This window comes from Eucyclogobius newberryi, unplaced genomic scaffold (genome assembly GCF_026437365.1).
Source record: "Eucyclogobius newberryi isolate DKJ021-1_F unplaced genomic scaffold, fEucNew1.0.hap1 SCAF_11, whole genome shotgun sequence".
Classification (NCBI taxonomy): Eukaryota; Metazoa; Chordata; class Actinopteri; order Gobiiformes; family Gobiidae; genus Eucyclogobius; species Eucyclogobius newberryi.
This window is the reverse complement of record NW_027315735.1, coordinates 18,223,894-18,246,503: the sequence shown is the minus strand read 5'-3', so window position 1 is coordinate 18,246,503 and position 22,610 is coordinate 18,223,894. Positions and strand designations below refer to the sequence as shown.

Here is a 22,610-nt window from a genome sequence, read left to right as displayed (position 1 = left end):
GACAAACAAAACATTATCTCTGAGAATATAAATGGTATAGTGTGGCATGACTATGATAATACCTGTTTTTTCTGACACAAACAGGCCTTTCATAGTCCAAAACACAAGCAAAAACCAATAACATTCATTTAACTGAGAGTCAAGTAAAGAGTGAAATGCGTTATGCTTCAGAGAGTTTGCACCAGTGTCAAATGGCCCCGTCAGCACCTGAAGTACTGCAGTACAATCGGTTACTGCTGTACTTCCAAGTCGTATTTACATCTGTGCCCATTTAAAAGCTGTATTTGGTTTCAGTTTGGAGCACAGTCTTTCCTTCACAGTCCAAGATGATTACAAGTTCATTCATTAGTTCGGAAATGAGTTTTCAGTGACTGTCAGCTCCTTCATCTGTTCCTCGATGGTGGTCTCCTCTTCCTCTGAGGGGGCTTCGTGTTTCACCTCCGGTTCTGGCAGGTCTTTCTCCTGGTCGGATGAGTTTTCTGTCATTTCTTGTGAATTTGTTTTGGGTTTGTCCAAGTTCTCTGAGCTCTCAAAACAACCTGAATCTCTGGGCTCTTTTGTGTCTTTTACAGATTCTTCGTCATCCTCTGCTGACTCTGACTCTTCATCAGCTACAGGAAACAAAAATCAGGATTTTAAATCTAAAGTTTTAAATTTTCCCTTAAAAGGTGTGTGAGAACTTCTGATATGAATAAACCACTTTTAGACACTGGCCAGTGCCTTGGAGAATGTGTTTGTCGGCTGTGGCCCAGTCATCACAGACATGTTTGCATTTTAACCATGTTAGAATGGTTTCCCCTCATCATGATCAAGCTAAAAGTAGTATTTTGATTGATTCATGTTTGAGTAATCCTGTATTGTCAGTTTTCACCTACCCCCAGTACTCTGACTAATGTTTTATTATCTAAAAACATTCAGAATCTGAGTAGTAGTTTTCAACAATAAAAATCCACTCTAATATGAAATGCCACTATGAAGTTCTGCAGTTTTGAACGGGTCAATGGACTATTATTAATCAGGTTTGGATCAAATTTGCAGTTTGCAAGGAACAAAAATAAGGATCTGTGTATTTAAGATTTAATACTAAATACCAGTAAAATCATACGTCTTCTTTAACAAATACCATTTCACATTTTGCCTGCAGTCATCGCCGTTATGCAAATCAGTCAAATTCTTGTATTTTTTTATGGTTAAAACCACCCGAGACTGAAAATACAACTGCAAACAGGTCAATGGGTCAGAGTTGGACTTACATTCTCTAAAGAGCTCCGTGGCGCCCAGGATCTTGCAGCGCTGCTCTGGGTCAGTGATGTTCAGTTCGTTGAGGTGCGACGCCTTCAGACCTGTGAAGTCCTCCAGGCTTTGGAAACCGTGCATCGACAGCAAACCACTCAGCTCCTGCCAGGCACACAGCAGTCACACTGTCATGGCAGTTTACACAAACACACCAATGTGTTCCAACAGCAGGACGTGCAATTGTATCCCTTTTGTAAACTGTAAACTGTAAGTATGAGTGTGAACTCAGCAATATAATAAAACACTTTTTATGTCCTTGTGATAAGGCATATTTGGCAATTACAGGTTGGCAATGTTGAAATTGTGTCAGGCTTATCATGGCAAAAATAAATAATATAAATAATAAATGCTATGGAAATGTTCTCAATTAACTGTACCATCTTCTGTGTTTATTGTTCTTTTAAAGAATTGTACTTTGTGATAAGTGAAAAATCACTTGCAATTATCACAATTATACAAATTGTATCACAAATGAGTATTGTCTTTTTTATGGAGATTAGAAATATGATTGTTTTTTTGTCCAGTCCCACCTTGTGACACATGTTGGACTGGAGCTGATGACTAGTGCCACATGAGCCATTCTGATCTCTGAGGAGGAACTGGCCAGTTTATGTAGTTATTAATCTGGAACAGTCTTCCTGAAGATGTGAGACTGACCTCACCTCTGACAATGTTCAAATCGAGACTAAAACAGCTTTAGGATTTTATCTGCACTCTTCTCTTTTAAATTGTTATAATGTTCTAACTGTTTGTATTCTGATGTTAATGCATCTTTTCTTGATATGTAAAGCATTTCTAATTACTTATGCAAATAAACTTGCCTTGCCAGAAGAAAAACTGTGATTTTCTAATAGTGAATAATGAGTCTCTTACAGTGAGTCCAATTCTGTCCAGTATTTCCTCCAGAGTCCTGGGTTTGCTCTTCTTGCGGGTGTGCTGTCGTCGCCTGGTGCAGGGGCTCTCGTCCGGCAGCAGGTTAACATAGATGAACTTAAAGGATCCCACCTTGTTGTTCAGTTTCCCTGTCCACGTCCCCACTGGAGGCTTCTCTATTATGTGGATAATGTCTCCTCTCTGTAAGAGTGCAGGCACAATATTTACAGAACTGTGGTTAATGCATGCATGCTATAATATGTATAGATAGAGTAAACAAGCTTCCCAAACTGAACATACTGGGATGAGGAACAGGCCAAACCTCACCTGTAGTTTGAGTGATTCGTTGTCATACGGGCTCGGGGTGAAGTCGGTGTGCACCACAGCGCGGCCACAGAAAGGGCCATTATAGGAACTGTCCTCTAGCCTCACACTGTCCCGCTGACTGTAGCCACTGTCCAAACTCTGCCTGTCACAGTCTACGAGGAAATATAAAGATGAGTAACATTTTAACAACATCCTTTCGGTCTGTAGTGTTTTACTGAGACTGACAGCTTCTGAACAGTTTATGAATTATGATTCTGAAGACTCACTGGTGGAGAGCTGCCTGGTGGGGCTGGGCACAGTGTCCTCTGATCCTGTGGAGCACACAGATATCCTATGTCCCAAACTCAGATCGGGAACAAAGTCTGGAGAGACAGGGGACAGGTCCTCACAGCTGTCGGCCTGAACAAAACAATATTTGTTTAAGAATTGCTCCTCACAAATGATACATATAGAATAAACACTGCATGTAGTTATAGTACGAGGGTGTCCATATTTTAAAACATTTATTGGGGAAGGTTATTGTAAATGGATAAACATTATGGTCTACGCTTTTTAATGAGTGAGGTTATTAATATTGTCTAGCAAAAGCACAGGGATCCCCCTGCTTTTGCACATTATTTAACATGTATTCAAAAATGCAGTTCCATATTTGTCCACTAGATGACGACAGAACAGCTTCCTCGTTTCAAGCTCCTTTTACTGTTTGTTGAGCTTAATTTTTGGCCCATCATCAGTTTTGCTGTGATATTTACAAAGTGCATGTTCACTAGTTAATCCTTACTCCTTCCTCAGCCAGGGCCTTCTGCACCATCTTGGACGTTTTGCGAGTCATGGTGCGTGAAATGACGTTGCGCCATTTCTTGCCCAGTTTGATGCCACCCTTCCCCACATCTTCGGCATGCTCTCCTTCAAATGCCTGGAAAAGAAAAAAGAATGATCTATGTTTTCAAACTGTTGTGTAATACAAGTCTTTGTTAGTCTTTACTTTCAACACTTCAGAGTTCTTGTGGTAAGCCATGCCACCCACATTGCTCACAACCAAGTCACGTGCCAGGTGCACGGTGCACATCTGAGAGTGCACATGTGAACCTGTTGCACTATGTTCTGCAGCACATTCTGAGGTATCCAGTTATCCAATTATAGATCTAGGTTTCCAATAAATATGATATGATATCTAGCCAAATGAGAAATGTGTGATCAAAAGTAGCCAGCTGTAAAAGTACATGGACAGAAAAGTAAAAGTAGAACTTTTATACTCATGAGTACAGGCCTATAGCAACTAATGTGTCACCAATATTCATAACATTCATGCACATTCAACATCATGCATTAACAACTCTCTCTGAACCTTACAAATTCCCTTGATTTGAGATATGTTTTTTATTTTTATTTTTTTAATCTAATTATCAGTTTCTTTCAGTCACAGGTATATATTATATATTATTCCAAAGACATTAACACTTGACATGCAGAAAAAACATGGCCTACCCTTTTTACCTCACTGTAATAATATAATTGTGAAACCCTTCAGAAAACACTGTCCACACAGGCTGTAAAACTAAAACAAATAGGACTTAGATCATTCAAGGGGCTAAAGTATCAACAATAGTTCTGATTAATTCAGACTTAATCAATTATATAAAATAATTTGACCTTTAGAGTCTGTGAATAATTCCCCCTGCTGGTGTTTAAAGTCTTAAGGTATTTGCAGACAGCGGCTCTGTGCTCGGCTGCCTCTCACAGAGGATGTTCTGTCTCCTGTCCTTTGGGCTCAGTGCACCCGTCTGACTTCCTCTGAGCTTTACATACGACTTCCACCTCTACAGAAGCAGACACACTTCTACTACTACTACTTACTGCCTACTACTATTTACTGCCTACTATTACTTACTACCTTCTACTACTTCTTACTACCTTCTACTACTTCTTACTACCTTCTACTACTTCTTACTACCTACTACTACTACTACTACTACTACAACTACTACTACAGAGAAGCCCCTTATAAATAAACTGCAACAAGAGTAGGAAGTTGCATGTTTAAATACTGAACCAAAGTTATTCACAGGATGAAACTCACCGACTCCTCCAAACTGAATTCTTTGTCCAAAGCGACAGGGGATGTGGGCTTGTGTTTCATAAAATCCTTGAAGCTGCTTGATCTTTGTAACGTGAGCTGTAAAAAAGAGATATAACAAATGAAGGGAAACATTTAAATATAATGAAGTATCTCTAGAACAGTGTTTCCAAACAGGGGGGGTGTGGGCACGCTCTTACAGGGAATGAGTTTAAGATTTTGGAGAAGGTGGAATTAGGTCTGTCATAAAAAAAGAGTTACTATATTCCATTTTCTTTTCAATTGTGGGGAGATGTTTGTAGTATTTGAGTTGAATGAATAACTTTTTATGGCTATTTATTGTTTCATTATGCTATTTATTTGTTGCTTTGAATGATACTGCACATTTATGAAATGTTTTTTTTGCCTGTCATGCTTTATGGTTATTCTGTCAGTGTAATAATTTTAGTTGCAATATAACATGCTGCAAAATATAGTATATGTAGTATATCTTTGAGAATGTTTTTTTTTTTTTTTTTTATCAAGGATTGACATAAAAATGATTAAAACAAATGACTAGAAACTGTAAAAATGTACATACAAGTAGATTCATACTCATAAGGAGTCATGATCACAGAGTTAGCGTGAGAGGAAGCTCAGGGGACAGAGACGTAAGGGAACCACTGCTCTACGGGAAATAAATGCAAATACATCTTCCTTTTATCTAATTATTTCAATGTGGGTCAGAAAATTGATGCTCATAACAGTAAAGGGCATAAAGGTATAAAGGTATAAAGTATGGTGTTTAACAATAACAAAACCTTGAACCATGAATCCAAGACAAAGCATTATTGGCAGAATGACAGCCATGTTTCCATCAGGGCAGCTGTGGCCACCACCAATTGTGTAATGACTAATGCATGACTATGAAGTGACCTTCACTTTGTAGAAGAGCACAATTCACAGCACTAAAAAAGGAAAGTAATGTGTCTAATGTTGTAGCTTTACGGGCAGCAGTGTAGTAATTTTAACAAATCTCAATTTCTTTTTGCGACCGGGTGCCATTTACATTTTAAACTGTCAGCTGCTATCTCAGTGTTCTCAGTACAAACCACAGGAAACAGGTAGAGCTTGGGCAACTGCTGTCAACCAATCATTGCACCTCTGCAGCTCCTGACACTGAGTCTCTGCACACTTAAAACACTCACAGCTCCTGCAGGGTGAGCCTATTCCTCTGGCAAGTGTTGGTGACTCACAACACCGAACTGTGCTTCACAAAGCCACAGAAGATACCAGTTGAGTCAAACATGCGTCAGAGCCAGTTTTCAGAGCACTTGGTTTGTTTCATTTACCAGGTTAATGAGTTAGACAAGTGTGGAGCCCCCTGATGAAATGTGCAGTAAGAATCTGACCACAGGGAGCGACACATTTATTACAGTATAAAATTGGACAGAATACAGCAGTAGACACAGGTAAACTTTGTACTGATAAAAGTTTAACTGCATACAAGTATTGACATTAGTGTATAGAATATCTGATGTGACTTCAGCTCTATATAACATAAACCACATCCTGTTTACTGAAGCTGCAGTTGCACAGTATGTTCAGCCATCATGTAAATTCACCCAAACATAATCACTTTATATGGTCACTATGGTTCTATACATTATATACGGTCACATTTTTGTACACAATTGATTGACTTGATAAACCAAACTCACCTTTTTCTTCTGCACCTGCTCCTTCTTCTGCACCTGCTCCTTCTCAGATGCATTGGATGGCCTTCTCCGCAGCATCGTCTTTGGTCCCACGTTTTCTGGACCTTTAGAAAAAGATCCTTCTCCACAAACTCCAGTAATGCTCAGGGGTGTCTGGTGTCTTGCTAGTTTTGTAGTGAGAGAGAACAGAGCGGCGGCTAGTGTCTGAGCAGCTGAAAGAAGAGCAGAAGCTGGGAGGAAGTCACATGGCCTCAGAGAAACCAGGGAGGTAACTCAGGTTTTTTGTGTTTGCTCACTGCATGTGGTTAGGGCTGTATGCAACTTGAACATGACTTTACATCACTGTACAAGAAACAGCTGAAAGAGTAAGTTTAGTGATTAGAGAGCCATTTTTACAGCATGCACTTGAACATGTCAAATCCTCACCAATGCAAGCTTTCTCAAATAAATACACTACCCACATCAATAGTCTCCTTCTTTAAGCATTTTCAAATAGCATCTGCAATGACCATATTCATAAATGAAAGTTAAAAATATCTTAGATAAAGACAATCCGAGCTGTAAATGTTAAGTACAGTGGATGGAAAATATTGGTCACAAAGAGGGAAATACAGTGTAAGCAGCTTGTTATTTTGGTTGGGTAGCTAACCACATGATAAAAGGATGCCCCACTTTAGTTTCCCGTCAATAGTCTTCAGGTTGGCATCACAACTTCACTTGAAAAGACAAAAAATGTTTGAGAATTTGTCTGCACGGATAACAACCTCAAAACCCAACAACAAAGCAGTGATTACAGGAAGTTGATACGCACAGTGCAAGTTTAAGCCAATTTAATATTAAGAAGACATTTTCTTGTTTACCTTAACCCCAGAAAAACAAATGGGGATGTTTCCCTTGTTACAAAATGTTGTATAAAGGTAGCCAATGACAAAGGTGTAGCATGCAGAAGTGGAGCAGTTCACTAAAACAATGATCTCATACTCGAGTTCCTCTTTACTGAAAGGAGGCCTCTTGACCGCCAACCACCCTTACAAAACAAACATGAAAAAAAGGGCTTGGACATGTGTGTGGTGTATGTGTCAGGGATCACTTACACCTTTGAAACAACTGACAAGACAAATAGATCAAGATAGATCAAGTTAAAATAGACTTTTAAAGCTGTTTACGATCCCTCATTTTTATATAATGTTGTAACATGGATTACACATGTTTGTCTTTAGCAAAGGCACTCACGGAAAAGAGGGAACGCACCTCTTGAGTTTTCCCCTGTATAAATAAAGTAAACAAACAAGATCAAAGAAAGAAAGTCTTTAAAAACTTTAATAAAATAGTGGGTTTGAAACTCCAGTTTGAAAACATCTAAAAGTCTTAAATCACTAAGAAATATCACACTTTTCATTTGTATCATTGATATTTTGAAACTACACTTTTGTACACATCAGGAAGTAGAAAAGTACGTGGCTGTTGTTTTCAGCAGATGCTGCATAGACATATGAGTGCAAATCTGCTACAACAGGCAGGGGGCGCTCACAGGAGGCTTTGGATCAGAGCAAACACCAAAGTGAGAAGGGGCAGTGAGGAGGAGGAGATGTTTGATGAAGATTCAGCCACTGTGATGGGCGCGGTGTTCCTCTGCACCCAGACCTTCTCTTCAGACAGCTTCTGACGGTCCAGCTCGGGGCCCAGCACCCTCTGGATTGTTTCATAGTAGTTATTCAGCCACTGGAGCTGGGGGGGCATAAATGGCCATGTTAAATCAATGCATCAAGTGAATGGACCAAGATGTGATTTCACACCCATCAGTGACAATCATATGGACCTCTGCAGGAGGCGGGCCTCCAGGGTCATGAGGACACGCCCCTGACTGAGGAGCAGCATTCAGCTTCTTTCAGCGGGGCAGCAGTGGCTCTAGTTTATACTGTTGTTGTGTCCTTAGACAAGACACTTGCCTAGTATGAATGTGGTGTGTGAGTGTGAGTGGTCAAAGGAGCTCATGGCGCATATTGGTTGCCTCACTTTTGTCAGTCTGCCCCAGGGCAGAGGGTGTGGAGTGAATGAATAATGCAGTGTTAAGTGCTTTGTTGTCTTGAGATACACAACTTAAAACCAATGCTTATGCAAAATGATGCCATATAATCAAGCATATGGATCCACCAAACATAAAAATCCAAACAAATGAGTTTTTCCAAAATGGACACTACTCAACAGTGCTGTACATTCTTCCATCAAGTTGCTGTTGTAAACGCTGTTACGCATAAAAACACAATGAATAAAGTCATATTGTTTTGGATGAGTGCATGTGACAAAATCGATTGGGAATAGAATTGTATTCCTCTGATAGGATCCATAAAGTCTTACCTGCTGTGGGCTCAGAAGAGTGATGTCAATCAGCTTGCGGTCATATGGAACCAGAGATACGGTTTCAAAGGTCAGATAGTTGTTACCAAACTGAAGAGGAACAAGAGAGAACATTCATTAAAATTAGCATTGTTACAGAATTACATTGTGAATGTCTTTGTCATTTCACCTTTGTTTTTGCAGGCACAGTCACAGCAATGTCCTCAATCCTAATCCCAAAGTCGTTCTCCTTGTAGTAGCCTGGTTCTATCGATGTGAACATGCCCGCAGTGAAGGGAATGTTGTTGCTCTGAAAGCCAACGGGCCCTGGAGAAAACAGTTCAACCAAGAACTATAAGTGTGGACATTATTAAAAGAACATTGATCATTGTAAAAAGTATAAATCTTACACTCATGCACTCCAAAATAGTTCCCAACACCATGACCTGTTCCATGACCATAATTCAGGCCCACCTCCCATAATGCTTTGCGGCCCAGCATTTCCATGTTTACACCTGAAACAATAAAATACACATGACACAAAGGTATTAAATCATTCACTGGAGAAATTATATTATGGAACCAAATTATTTAAAAAAAAGGACCATGTACAACAAGAACATAAACGTTGCCATTTGATGCATGGTACAAGAGTTAGGCTCATTTATATCTGCAGCCTCTTGGCAGGAAAAGTACAACCCATAAAATGTGCTGTCCCTGTTTGAATAAATACTGTAATAAATAGTTGGTGAGGTAAAAAATCCATCTTGTAGTGTAGTGTTGCATAGTACACCAACCTCTAGTTCCGGATGGAAAAATAGTCCTGGAAATTTCAATATTTCCCATGAGCACTCGAGTGTAAGCCTCCTGTAGTTTGAGATAAAACACAGGTTATTGTAGTATTTAAAATGTGAGGAGGACTTTTGTGCTTTCAATACCTTTTGCATGGCTGTGGGTGTTCCCCAGTGGACGGTCCGTGTGATGTCAGTGGTCCCATCTCTGAAAGGGAAAACAAACATGACTTTTCAGACTAAAGTGAAAATGGAAAAAAGTGTTTTTACTCACAAATATTGGCCTCCAGAATCCACCAGGTACATCTCATTCACCGTCAGCTTTCGGCTAGTTTCATTGTTTGGACTGCAACAGAGACGCAGTTGTTCTGTCTGTGACAGTTTGCGCCCAAAACTGGTGACAATAATAACACACCTGTAATGGGCAAGAGCGGCGTTTGGTCCACTGGCAGATATGGTCTCGAAACTTGGGCCTCTGCTGTCCTTTTGTTTTCTGGCAACATTTTGATAAAACAAAAATGTACTTGTGTTCTGATAATTATTGCCAGTTAAGGATGAACAAACTATGTGGAAGTAACAAATGTTAAGCAAATGTAATGCATGTAACGCTAACTCACTGGCGACACATATTGACGTAGAGCGCTGCAGTCAGTTCAGTCTCCTTTCCTTCAGGCACGACCTTTTCCAGCCACATCAGCAGCTGGATCACGGCCACTGCATCCCTCACCTACACGCACACGCGCACAAACACACACATGCACAAACGCACATGCGCACAAACGCGCACACACACACACACACACACACACACACACACACACGATATAGAGTGAGTCTGACTATAGAAGCAATGACAGCCTCTCGTGCATCACAGAGACAAGGCGACGTCTGGTGTGGAGTGTTCACGCTGTTAATGTGTTAATGAGCAACATCTATAAAATGTGTTTGCATCTTTACAGTTAAATCTTCATTGGGCTTGTCGGTGTAGTCCCTCATTCGTCCTGGAGTATTTCATTGTAGAAAAATATTCAGTTGTAGTCAACTCTGTTTTTTTTTTTTTTAACGACTGGACTGGGAACTCAGATATCTATCCTACTCTGAGTGGAACCTCCTGATAAAAGGTGTTATTGGTTTCACCAGAAACTAAACCTCTTTGTTTTCTATCTAGAAGCTAGTTTTAATGTGGCCACTGTTTGTATCTATGAGTCTATGAGACATACATGCGCTTCTTTCAGAATCCGCTGCTCCGTCTCATCCTTTACAGCTTTGGTGGTCAACACTGGGGAGTAAGAGGAGGTCAGGAGCTTTTCCTGAAAAGGAGAGTAAATTCGTCATACTGAATGAATTGTAATGGCATGAACAAGATAAAAATTAATATGTGGAAATTTAAACTTTTGTAAAAAACAAACGTGCTGCACGATCTTTTGGCCACAAGAGGGCAGTCATGAACTGACCTACACAGGACAAGGTATAATAAATTGCATTCTCTTTCTTTTTTTATTTGGTTCAAAATTCAACCCATAGTCACAAAATATATACGTCATAAGGCGCTGGTACAGCTGGCAGCCCGGTGTAAACGCTCTCTCTTCTTTCTCACACTTATTGTGCTTTATCTCCTATATTTTGTAAATATAGTTAGTATATTTTTTCTATTTTACTGTACGATAGGGACACGCGCTGGAATAGCTTTTTAATTCAACTGTTTTTGACTTTTTTCGGCTGGATTTGAGCGTTTTTCGTTGCGTTCGTTGTGTTGTTGTGACGTGAGCTAGCTCCGAGCGAGCCCACCAGCCCCTCCCCGCGCCCTCCGGCCGCGCTAAAGTACGGCGTGTCGTCGGTACACGTTTATATACACGTTTATATGAAAGAGGAACTTCACGAACGATCGGGACACGCACTGGAATCGCTTTGAATTAACTTGTTTTGACTTTATTCGGCTGGATTGAGTGTTTTCGTCGTGTCGTGGCGATGTGTCTTGGCTCTGAGCCCCCCGGCTCCGGCCCCGCCCCCCGGCTCCGGCCCCGCCCCCTGCCCGGCGCCGTACCGCGTTTCCACAAAGGAGGAACTCATGAAACTGCGGAGAACAGTCGTCTTACCCGGAGATCGTCACGTTATCCCGTCGCAATACTGACCTAACCTAATACTGATGTGCAATTCTGTCGTATGTGCAATTACTGTGAAATTCATGTGCAATCTATGTGCTGTCGTGACACATATTCATGTGCAATTACTGTTGTGATCACATGCAATGGTATTTATTTATTTGTCTGTGGGAGTTTTTATTTATTTATAGGAGATCTTCTACTGAAAGTGTTTTTCAGACTTCCTATAAGTGATCTGTTCTTCTGTATCTACCTGCGTTGCACCAATGAAATTTCCCCATGTGGGACAATAAAGGAATATCTTATCTTATCTTATCTTAAAAACAGATCTATGCAGATAAAATCAAGCAACCAACCAACAAATTAAATAAATAAATAAATAAATATTGTTTTTCCTTTTCCCAAATAATGGATCAAACATAAACTAAAGCCTGTTATTGTTTTGCATCTACGTATCGTGTGTAAATTCTGTACCTTCGGTGTAATGATCTCGTAAAGTGCGTAGTTTGTGTAATCTGCCCCGATCCACATTTTGACCAGGGGCGTGGCCACATACTTCTGGACCTGGCCCAGCACAGAGTCGTAGCTCTGGAGCTGCACACAGAGCGGCCCGCGGCAGGACGAGTTCAGGTACAGCTTCAGTTCATCAGTCACTCTCTCCAAGTGCAAGAACAACCTGTGGACATAAAAACACATACGTAATCAATCATTACATAGAGCAATTACAGCATACGGGAAAAAAAGGAAAAAAAAATGTCACTCTAAAATATCTCAAAATATATACAATTACAAATAGTTTGATGGAATTACACTTGGAAATGTATTCATACAAAATTTTTGGGTAAATATGCTGATGCATCTGACTCTCTTGCTCTTGGATGACTATCTCAATCTGCCTTCATGTTGTATATGAATAACAAACAAACTTGAAGGGCACAGAGAGAAATTAGGATATCTTCCATCAGAGTTGCATGAAATATTCCAGGACAAGTGATAAACTGAATGTAGTCTTAAAAGGACCGCGTGTAATCCAGAAAGCTTACCAGATTTCATTCATGGTGACAAGTGTGTAGGAGTAGAAGAAGGGATTGTATGGGATGTCATTGCCTCGCATATTGAACAGCCCTAAAGGAAGATACATCAATTACTGCGTCACAATTGAATGACCACATCTTCAGATCAGTCATTTGCACGAACTATTGGAGAAAAGCCCCAGCTCTGTTTTGAATAGTCTTAGATTATGGAAAGATGCGCCAAATGCCTTCCTGTCCATGTGGAAAAATTCAAACGAGCGGAAGACTTAGGACGTAGGCAATAGTCCAGATACATTTGTTTGAATTTTTTTTGCATCTGCTTTACATCCCCACTGTAGCTAAGAATATGCTTCTTACCATCACCAATGGTAACTTTATAACTTTCACTATTTAACATTAAGCATTTAGGATAGTGTAGCAGTAACTACACTATCCTAAATGTTAGTTTCATCATTCGCAAACAAATGTCACTGCTATATAATAATTTGATGTAGCTGAAAATGACGTGCATCATTCACTAATTCCCACTATTTCATTCACTAGAGGTAATTGAGAGGCCCCAACTGGAATTCATCATCCGTGCAAAATACATTGACATAGTTTTGATCATACTCTTTTCTTTATATTCTACATAACACAATATAAGACTACAACTCGTCTTGTGTAACTAAAATAGTCACTCACATGCCGTCTCATCCAGCGCAGACAGGAGCAGAGCGGTGGGCTCGTATGGGGTCTCCTTCATTTGCCTCCTGATGTCCTGCACTTTCTCCTGCCAGGTTCTTTCTGTGAACAATACTCCTGATTCAAATGTCATTTCCAGACGGCACCAACAGATCTAACATGTCCATTAAGAGCTTGGAAAGTAGTGGCTTTCTAATACATAGAGGGCACTTCCATTATTTTGTCTGTCTTAGTTTGTTCTGTCTTGTCTGAAACAAGTCGCTTTTTTGATCCAGTTAGACTGTTAAATATGAAAACTTTACAAATATACTACACAAAGACTGCTGAAACTGCTAGTGTGGTGTAAAGATTATTTTCAGACCATTGATGAAATTCATCACGTCTTCTTGTAATTATACTTTTGTTTCTTTCTTTTTTTAAAGACAAAAATTGGTTGTTTTTCACCTTGACATGTATCTGTAACATCTGTCACCTTTCTCAGAATCGTCATCCGACTGCTGTGACATGTCACTTATCAGCTGATCTTCCCGAAAGTGGCCAGTTTGACAGATCTGCCTGACTGGCCACGCCCCCTGATGCCTGGTGGTCTCTGGAGAAGCGTGTCTCAGACCCATGTGGGCTGCATGAAAGCTCCTTCGTCTCTGTTCATTTTTGTTGTGCCTTGTTTCCTGATCCGTATTGCTTCCCATATCCAGCATTTGCATTTTGTTTTTTCCCTTGACTTATTTTAATAAGGACAAATTTTTGTCTTTATAAAAAAAAGAAAAAAAGTATTATTTTCAGGCCTTTCCGTTAATACGTGAACGTATACATACATACATACATACATGTGTATATACCCACATTTATATGTCCACACACAAAGCTATCATTTTAAAATGTCCTGAGCTCTCAATTGATGATAGTGTTCAGCAAACTTGATAAATAATCAGGCAAAAGGCCAGTGAGAGCTTTACAAACAAAAGGCAAATAAAGAAAATAACATTTTAAAATGTAACCTTTTTTATATAATAGTTTATAACAAACAGTTTTTTAATAAAAAGCATTTTTACAACGGTGTACTACTACTGGTGGAATGTACGTGGAGAGGTTTGTTCCACACTATGGCATTAAAAATATTTAGTATTTCTATGGAAGCAAGAAGTAATTTCTATGGAAGCAAGAAGTAACTACAACCCAAGTAAAAGATCAGAGAACAGGAGAGACGTTCCCGCTTACAGTAGGAATGCTTCAGCCACAAAACTACCCTTAAAGGTGGTACAGATGTTTAATGCCATACTGTGGAACATTCCAGGCAAAGCTATAACATCACAGTTGAGACAAGCAAAAAGATGCATTGTGCACCTTTAAGCTTTAGTTTAGTACTGTAGTTTTAGAATCTAACTTTAGTATTAGTTATACTAAGCTGTCTGTACTGTAAACTATATGGTCTGTTTGCTCATCACTGCTCCTTTGCGGGGACACTTTTGATCATTTAAAAGATTACATTTAGGAGCTCTGATTAAGCATGTTACTACTTCTGACTGAATTGTTAAAAATATTCAGCAATTCACCCACTAACAACAGCCTCAATAATTCACTTCATGTGACAGTGGACATTTTACTTGACTGCGTTTTAGTCCCCTTTTGTTTATAATACACTCCATTGGTTCCATTTGCCTATTCCTTGAATAAATAAGAGACCGGGTAATCCCCAGATGTTGCCTCTTCAAGTTTGCATTAGATATTTTACAGAGCTATAAAATCATAAATTGAAGCTTAATGGCTTATATTTTTGTGTACATAGTTCAACACAAGATAAATGGCACCACAGCACTGCAGACTGTACACATAGACCTACGTATGACTCTGTCTGGCAGCCGAATCAGGTTGTCCGGCGGCAGAGGAGGTCTGTTCTTCCACACTTCATCCACCAGGTTGTTGGGGACAGACTTGAAGGTAATATTGGTCGATTCAAGACTGATGGCGAATTCCTCATACTTCTCTAACAAAGGGAAATGCAGGTGATTACACACAAAGTCAAATCCATCCAGAGTATTGATCATTTGTATTTGTTTGTGAGCTTTATTGACATCAACCCGTATGGGCTAAAATGTGTGTCATATACATTTATTGATGCAGAAACAACAATTAATTAAAAAAAACAACAACAACCCAGTCTATATCAAAGCCTGTAGTACTATTATTATGTATTTATTTATTATATACATTATGATATATATAATATTTAAATACATTTGTAACAATACTACATTTATAATTGTTCTTTCTGCATCAACAATATTAATGTGACATAAATTTCACCCCATAAACCTGGACAGACAGACTTACTGAGAGAGAAGAGGAAGGGGTCAAAGCTGATCTGGCCACCTTTTGGAACCTCCGCAATGAGCCACTTGACTATTGAGCCAACGGACTCTGAGGAGAAGAACACCACAGCAACAATGATATGTATCTCTCTCTCAATGATTGAAACTCCCACATTAATACTCAAGCAACATCAACAGTGGAGTTATATAAAGGCTAAGGGCTAGATTAAGCCACCTTTCAGAAACAGAAGGACTTTAATGTTCAGTATGAGGTTAAACACATGAAAACAGAAATAAGTGTAGATTCGATAGAAAGTTTAAACAAATCAGATTTTCAAGCACAAAATGTTGCATTTGAGGAACATCGTTTAAATGTTGAATAAAAACAGACTTAAGAGTTATGATACTATTATTTACTTTGTATTTCCATGGACATGTGTTATATTTTTTTAAGCATTAGCTTCATAAAAACTTCATTTATTTATTAACCAGGGGCATGTTCACACATTTTTCACTGGGATGGCCTAAGTGTGGCGGTACAATGAATTGGCCAGTGACACTGACTGAATTCTAAGCTGTGTTTTGTGCCCAGAAGTTGCCAGTAACAGCATTAAATATAATCTTATCTAGTTTGTGCTCTGGAATGACTGTCACAATAGATTATTTGTTTGACGACGGCACAAACAGTAACATGATGTGACCAGAGCTGCGATTTCATCAAGTCATTTCATACAAATCTGAAGAGCGTGTTGGCATTTCTATTTGCACATCTTATGTCATCATGAGAACCCCTCACGGTCTTTCTGCAGCTCCCAGTTGCAGTCCATCTCCCTCTCTGCTTGAACCCAGTAGCGACTGTCTGTCCAGAGAGCGGCTTTGGTCCGAGTTACCACTGCAGTGCCTATGGGCAGAGGAGACACGGCGGGTTATGGTGACAGTGAATCACACCACTTGTAAATGTCAAAATGCTGTTATGAGGCGTGACTGGGCAGCTAAAACAGGGAAACTAATGTGTGTAGGGCACAAAAGGTTAGCAGAAAAACAGCTAAGATGTGTGGTGCTTACATAAACACGGCTCATGTCAAGATTATCATTCCACTAGTGTACGCTGGTGTCATATACAGTAAAATATTAACAGCTCAGAAAAGGAAGCTTCACCCAAAGATATAATTACAGCCCTTTATCAAATGAGGAACTTTTGCATTAAGCTTGTCTTGCGTTCACGCTGTAATAAACAGTTTCTCTGTCATGCATGAAATGGAATAAAATGGTCATTGATTGTGGAATGAACATGGAAAAAAAGAAGTGGACAAGAGAGCACAAAGGAAAAAGAATGACTTAAATGCAGCGTAGTTTGATGTGGGATGAAAGTAGCTCTGAATGTGGGGAGTTGAGTTATCAGGAGGAGGAGGACAGAGGCGAAGAATAGACGAGAGGGGGACACTGTACCTGATGAGCCTTTAAAGCCGCTCATGAAGGTCATCCGCGCGTCACGTGGTGCAATATACTCACTCTGGAACAGAAAGAGGAAACTAAATCTAATCAAGTTTGTCAAAAAAGTGCTGAGATCTCATATGAATTCCTTATGAAGATGGTCGGCAGGATGTACCAGGTGAGCATCGGTGCCAGGGATAATGTATGCAGAAATCTTCAGGGGGAACATTTTCTTTCGTAGATCCTGCAGCTGAAGAGTGCTGTTGACAGCTGTACTGGGAACGTACTGGAAGAAGACACACAACAAATACAGTAAAAGGCAAACGCTGTATGAAGTTGTCATAAACTAAAGGTCTTCCACTTTTCTATCATTTTATCTTAATTTTCCAACAGAATTACAAATTATAAAATAGCTTTTGTCTGTAAGTCAAAATGGTACACAATTAAAATTATTTTGGTTGCAAACAACCATCTGAGTTCACATCAAGATATATTAACTTGTTCTGTCCCCTTAGTCCTGATTAAAAGAAAAAAAATGCAGAATTGATATTTCAAATTTCTTAAATGATCTGTGTCCTCAGTTATATGAGCCATGTTCATATTACTTTGACGACTCCACTGCAATCAAATGTACTATATGCGTTTGAAGGAAGAAAGTATTGCGAAATAAACATAATCATCATGTAAAACATTGGACATGACAGCCTAGTTTGAGATGTTGTAATTTGGTGTGTTTATTGGTAACTCCTTGTATCCACCATCTGACTACAGAACAACAATCATTAACAAAAGGCAGTAAACGCTAAATAAAAATTACTTACAGGTGGAGATATGGAGCAGTTCCTCTCAGTGCGTTCATAGCCCACAGTGAATCCTACCAACACAAGGCAATCTTATAAGAGCATGTCTTCTCTAAAAATCAATGCCAATTGAAGGCTTAGAAACACTTGTCATTTACATTCTGTAGAGGACACTTGTACGTGTAGAGGACACGTAAGTGCGCACCAGGCAGAAGGGATATTAATCACATTAAGTGAAACAAAGAATAAGAATATGAAGACGAACAAGATGAGTAAATCTTAAATAATGGCCACTACACGGTCTATTACGAAACAGAACAGACATTAACATTAACTGAAATGGCATACTTTAAAGGGCTTCATTTGTGCACGAAAACAACAATGTTAAAGAAATGCACCTGATCCAAAATACAAGTGATAAGAGTAACTTTTTACCCGTCAGCGCTGCAAGAGTCAAGGCCAGCAGCCAGGGAAGCATTTTCCCCTGCTCCTCACGGCGTGGCTACAGCAGGTGCTCCGATGCGACGTATAGGAGAAATATTGTGGGTGTGTGGCGTGTCAGTGTCTGCTTGTGAAGTGTATGACTGTCCTCTCTGTCTCTACCCCACTATCTCTCCTCCTCCTCCTCCTCCTCAGCTGTGGCTCAACGCTCCCACTGGCCACCTGATTCTCATCTAGTGGAAGTGGCTTTTGGAGGTGGATCCCAAGTCTTATGGCATATAAAAGAAGACAAGTCAAGGCGCTATGGACGCTCACATTTATACCAGTCTGTCTAATACTGTGAAAAGAGACTGGAGTAGAGACTGTGGTTTTAGTACATTTTGACAGGCAGTTCTATTAATTCTACATCTATGGGGGGCTGGGTAATCCCCCCCATAGAAAATGAACTGGACTTATCCCCCTATTGAAACAACAGAGATGACACAAGTCAAAGGAAAACACATTTCCTATATAAGTGTCTATTTGCTTTAGTTTTCCTTATGCAAATAGATGTTTGAATAGCAAAGTATTGAATGACTTTGTCTTCTGGAACAGCAGAGGACATGGGATTCTTGTCATTAGGCTTAACCAAACATGTCTGTGGCAGAGATAAGGCAAGGCAAGTTTATTTGTAGAGCACATTTCATACACAAGGCAATTCAAAGTGCTTCACACAGCAGAAAAAAGGCATTAAAATCACAAAGAAATTGCAGAAACAGAGATACAATAAAATTAACTAATTAAAACAATTTAAGTCATAAAAGAGAAGAAAAATCCTTTCAGTCATATGCACAGCTAAACAAAACTATTTTTAGCTTAGATTTGAACATTGTTGGAGTAGAAGGCTGTCTACTCCATTGTTCAGTCTTCCTGAACAATCTTCAGGAAGAATGTTCCAGATTTTAGCTGCATAAAACTGAAACGCAGTTTCCCCATGTTTAGTCCTGACTCTGGCACCAGCAGGAGGCCGGTCCATGTTTAGTCCTGACTCTGGCACCAGCAGGAGGCTGGTCCATGTTTAGTCCTGACTCTGGCACCAGCAGGAGGCCGGTCCATGTTTAGTCCTGACTCTGGCACCAGCAGGAGGCCGGTCCATGTTTAGTCCTGACTCTGGCACCAGCAGGAGGCCGGTCCATGTTTAGTCCTGACTCTGGCACCAGCAGGAGGCCGGTCCATGTTTAGTCCTGACTCTGGCACCAGCAGGAGGCCGGTCCATGTTTAGTCCTGACTCTGGCACCAGCAGGAGGCCGGTCCATGTTTAGTCCTGACTCTGGCACCAGCAGGAGGCCGGTCCATGTTTAGTCCTGACTCTGGCACCAGCAGGAGGCCGGTCCATGTTTAGTCCTGACTCTGGCACCAGCAGGAGGCCGGTCCATGTTTAGTCCTGACTCTGGCACCAGCAGGAGGCCGGTCCCTGAGGTCCTCAGAGTCCGAGATGGTTCATATGGCACTAACATATCCAAGATGTACTTTGGTGCTAGGCCATGGAGAGACTTGTACACAAGCAGAGCTGCTTTAAAGTCTATTCTCTGAGCCACAGGAGCCAGTGCAGAGACCTGAGAACAGGACTAATGTGATGGTACTTCCTGGTTCTGGTCAGGACCCGAGCAGCAGCGTTCTGGATGTACTGCAGCTGTTTTACAACTCGTTTGGAGAGGCCAGTGAGCAGGCCGTTACAGTAGTCTAATCTACTGGAGACAAACGCATGGATAAGTCTCTCCAAATCTAGTTTAGACACTATATTTTGATTTTGGCAATGTTTTTTAGATGGTAAAAAGCTGCTGATGTTATTGATTTGATGTGGCTGTTAAAGTTCAAGTCTGAGTCCATTATTACCCCCAGATTCTGGAGGTGACCACTAACACTTTCTCTTTGTTTCTGTGGCCAAAAACGACTATTTCAGTCTTGTCTGAGTTCAGCTGGAGAAAGTTGTTTTGCATCCACACACTGATCTGTTGGATGCAGTGACAGAGTGAATCCACTGGTCCATAGTCACCTGCCGACAGTGAAACATAGATCTGAGTGTCGTCTGCATAATTGTGATAGGACACATTTTTGCTGCATATCAGCTGACCTAAAGGCAGCATGTAGAGGTTGAACAGAAGGGGCACTCCACAGGTCAGGGGCATGTGGTCTGAGACACAGCTACCAAGTACTTCCTGTCTTCCAGATTTCAACCAGTTTAGGACAGTGCCAGTGAGGCCCACCCAGTCCTCTAGTCTCTGTAAGAGGATCCCATGATCGACAGTGTCAAAAGCGGCACTCAGATCCAACAGAATTAAGACTGAGGCTTTGCCCGTGTCAGTGTTCAGGCGGATGCCACTTGTCACCTTGACAAGAGCGGTCTCAGTGCTGTGATGAGGTCTAAAACCTGACTGAAAACGTCAAATGAGTGGTTTATTAAGAGGAAATCTGTGAGCTGTTGGTAGACAACCTTTTCAAGGACTTTGCCCCAAAATGGCAGATTAGAGATGGGCCGGTAATTACTCAGTACTACGGCATCAAGACTGCTCTTCTTTAGGAGAGGCTTTATGACAGCAGTTTTCAAAGACATTGGGAATGTTCCAGATTGAAGCGACATGTTAACTATGTGAGTGAGTGGTGCAAGTAAACTGTTCAGCACAGACTTTAGAAATCTGGTGGGTAACACATCAAGGCAGCATGTAGATGAACTCAGACTGGTGATGATCTCATGGACAGTTTTGTCAGTTACAGGTGCAAAGTGAGTCAGCTCTAAGTGTCTAAGTGTCTCTTTTAGAGACTAGAGGACTGGGTGGGCATCACTGGCACTGCTCTCAACTGGTTAAGGTCCTATCTGGAAGACAGGAAGTACTTTGTTGGAATTGGTAACTGTGTCTCAGACCACATGCCCCTGACCTGTGGAGTGCCCCAAGGGTCAATCCTGGGACCCCTTCTGTTCAACCTCTACATGCTGCCGTTAGGTCAGTTGATACGCAGTGAAAATGTGTCCTATCACAATTATGCAGACGACACTCAGATCTATGTTTCACTGTCGGCAGGTGAATATGGACCAGTGGATTCACTCTGTCACTGCATCCAACAGATCAGTTTGTGGATGCAAAACAACTTTCTCCAGCTGAACTCAGACAAGACTGAAATAGTCGTCTTTGGCCCACAGAAACAAAGAGAAAGTGTTAGCGGTCACCTCCAGAGTCTCGCTCTAAAACCTATAAATCAAGTTAGAAATCTGGGGGTAATATTGGACTCAGACTTGAACTTTAACAGCCACGTCAAATCAATAACATCAGCAGCTTTTTACCATCTAAAAAACATTGCCAAAATCAAAAATATAGTGTCTAAACTAGATTTGGAGAGACCATGCTGTTGTCTCCAGTAGATTAGAATACTGTAACGGCTTGCTCACTGGCCTCTCCAAACAAGCTGTAAAACAGCTGCAGTACATCCAGAACGCTGCTGCTCTGGTCCTGAGTAAAACCAGGAAGTACCATCACATTAGTCCTGTTCTCAGGTCTCTGCACTGGCTCCTGTGGCTCAGAGAATAGACTTTAAAGCAGCTCTGCTTGTCTCTCCATGGCCTAGCACCAAAGTATATCTCGGACATGTTAGTGCTTTATGAACCATCTCAGACTCTGAGGATCTCAGGGACCGGCCTCCTGCTGGTGTCCAGAGTCAGGACTATACATTAGCATTTCAGTCTTCCTGAAGATGTGAGACTGGCCTCTACCTTAGCAATCAAATCTAAGCTTTGTTCAGCTGGGCATATGACTGAAATGATTTTCTTTGCACTTTTATGTCTTAAACTGTTTTGTGATTTATGTCATGTCATTGTGATTTTAATGCATTTTTTTTCTGTTGTGTGAAGCACTTTGAATTGCCTTGTGCTTTACAAATGAACTTGCCTTGTATGTTGTCTTCCAAACACGTGTCATCTTCAATCCAATATAATTATTGGGTTATCTGTTTTTCTGACCGTGTAAATATGCCACACAATAAGTGATTATGTTACAGAGAAAGGCTATTGGGATTATATCAGATGTGAGTTACTGTTTGGACTTTTATAAACAGCAACATCATAGTCAGGGCTGTAAAAAGTATTGAGTGTTTCTTTACAAAACTGCAGGCCATCATAATGCTTAGATATTCTTGTTGGCCAACAGTAATCGCTAACTACTGAAGTGAAGTTTATTACCCTGCACTGACCATAAAACCCATCTGATAAAATCTATGTCTCACAGTGACCACTAGAGGGTGTAATGTGACTATGTTAAAATACAATGTAAGAACACCAAGAATGTCCCAAATAACCAGTTTATAAAATGGATATTATATACTCACATTTAGTGTTGATATTATATAGACTCACATTTAGTGTTGTCCAGGCAGGATT

General features: G+C 40.5%; 2 protein-coding genes across 2 annotated transcripts; both read right to left on the bottom strand.

Moving 5' to 3' along the window:
* Positions 1-223: 223 nt before the first annotated feature.
* On the bottom strand, positions 224-6,500 carry sash3 (SAM and SH3 domain containing 3). Its single transcript, XM_072436574.1, has 8 exons — positions 6,274-6,500; positions 4,577-4,672; positions 3,278-3,412; positions 2,763-2,895; positions 2,497-2,648; positions 2,170-2,370; positions 1,254-1,398; positions 224-611 (listed from the first exon to the last, which is right to left on the bottom strand). The coding sequence occupies exons 1-8, from the start codon at positions 6,346-6,348 to the stop codon at positions 346-348; spliced, it is 1,203 nt and encodes a 400-aa protein (XP_072292675.1). The 5' UTR covers positions 6,349-6,500; the 3' UTR covers positions 224-345.
* Positions 6,501-7,572: 1,072 nt separating this feature from the next.
* xpnpep2 (X-prolyl aminopeptidase (aminopeptidase P) 2, membrane-bound) lies at positions 7,573-18,409 on the bottom strand. The gene is made up of 20 exons (XM_072436562.1): positions 18,197-18,409; positions 17,783-17,835; positions 17,137-17,247; positions 16,977-17,040; positions 16,324-16,428; positions 15,550-15,636; positions 15,059-15,202; positions 13,219-13,320; positions 12,544-12,625; positions 11,975-12,176; positions 10,619-10,708; positions 10,016-10,125; positions 9,814-9,891; positions 9,673-9,744; positions 9,546-9,606; positions 9,405-9,474; positions 9,018-9,122; positions 8,798-8,934; positions 8,629-8,718; positions 7,573-7,998 (listed from the first exon to the last, which is right to left on the bottom strand). The coding sequence occupies exons 1-20, from the start codon at positions 18,237-18,239 to the stop codon at positions 7,798-7,800; spliced, it is 2,007 nt and encodes a 668-aa protein (XP_072292663.1). The 5' UTR covers positions 18,240-18,409; the 3' UTR covers positions 7,573-7,797.
* Between the last annotated feature and the right edge of the window lie 4,201 nt (positions 18,410-22,610).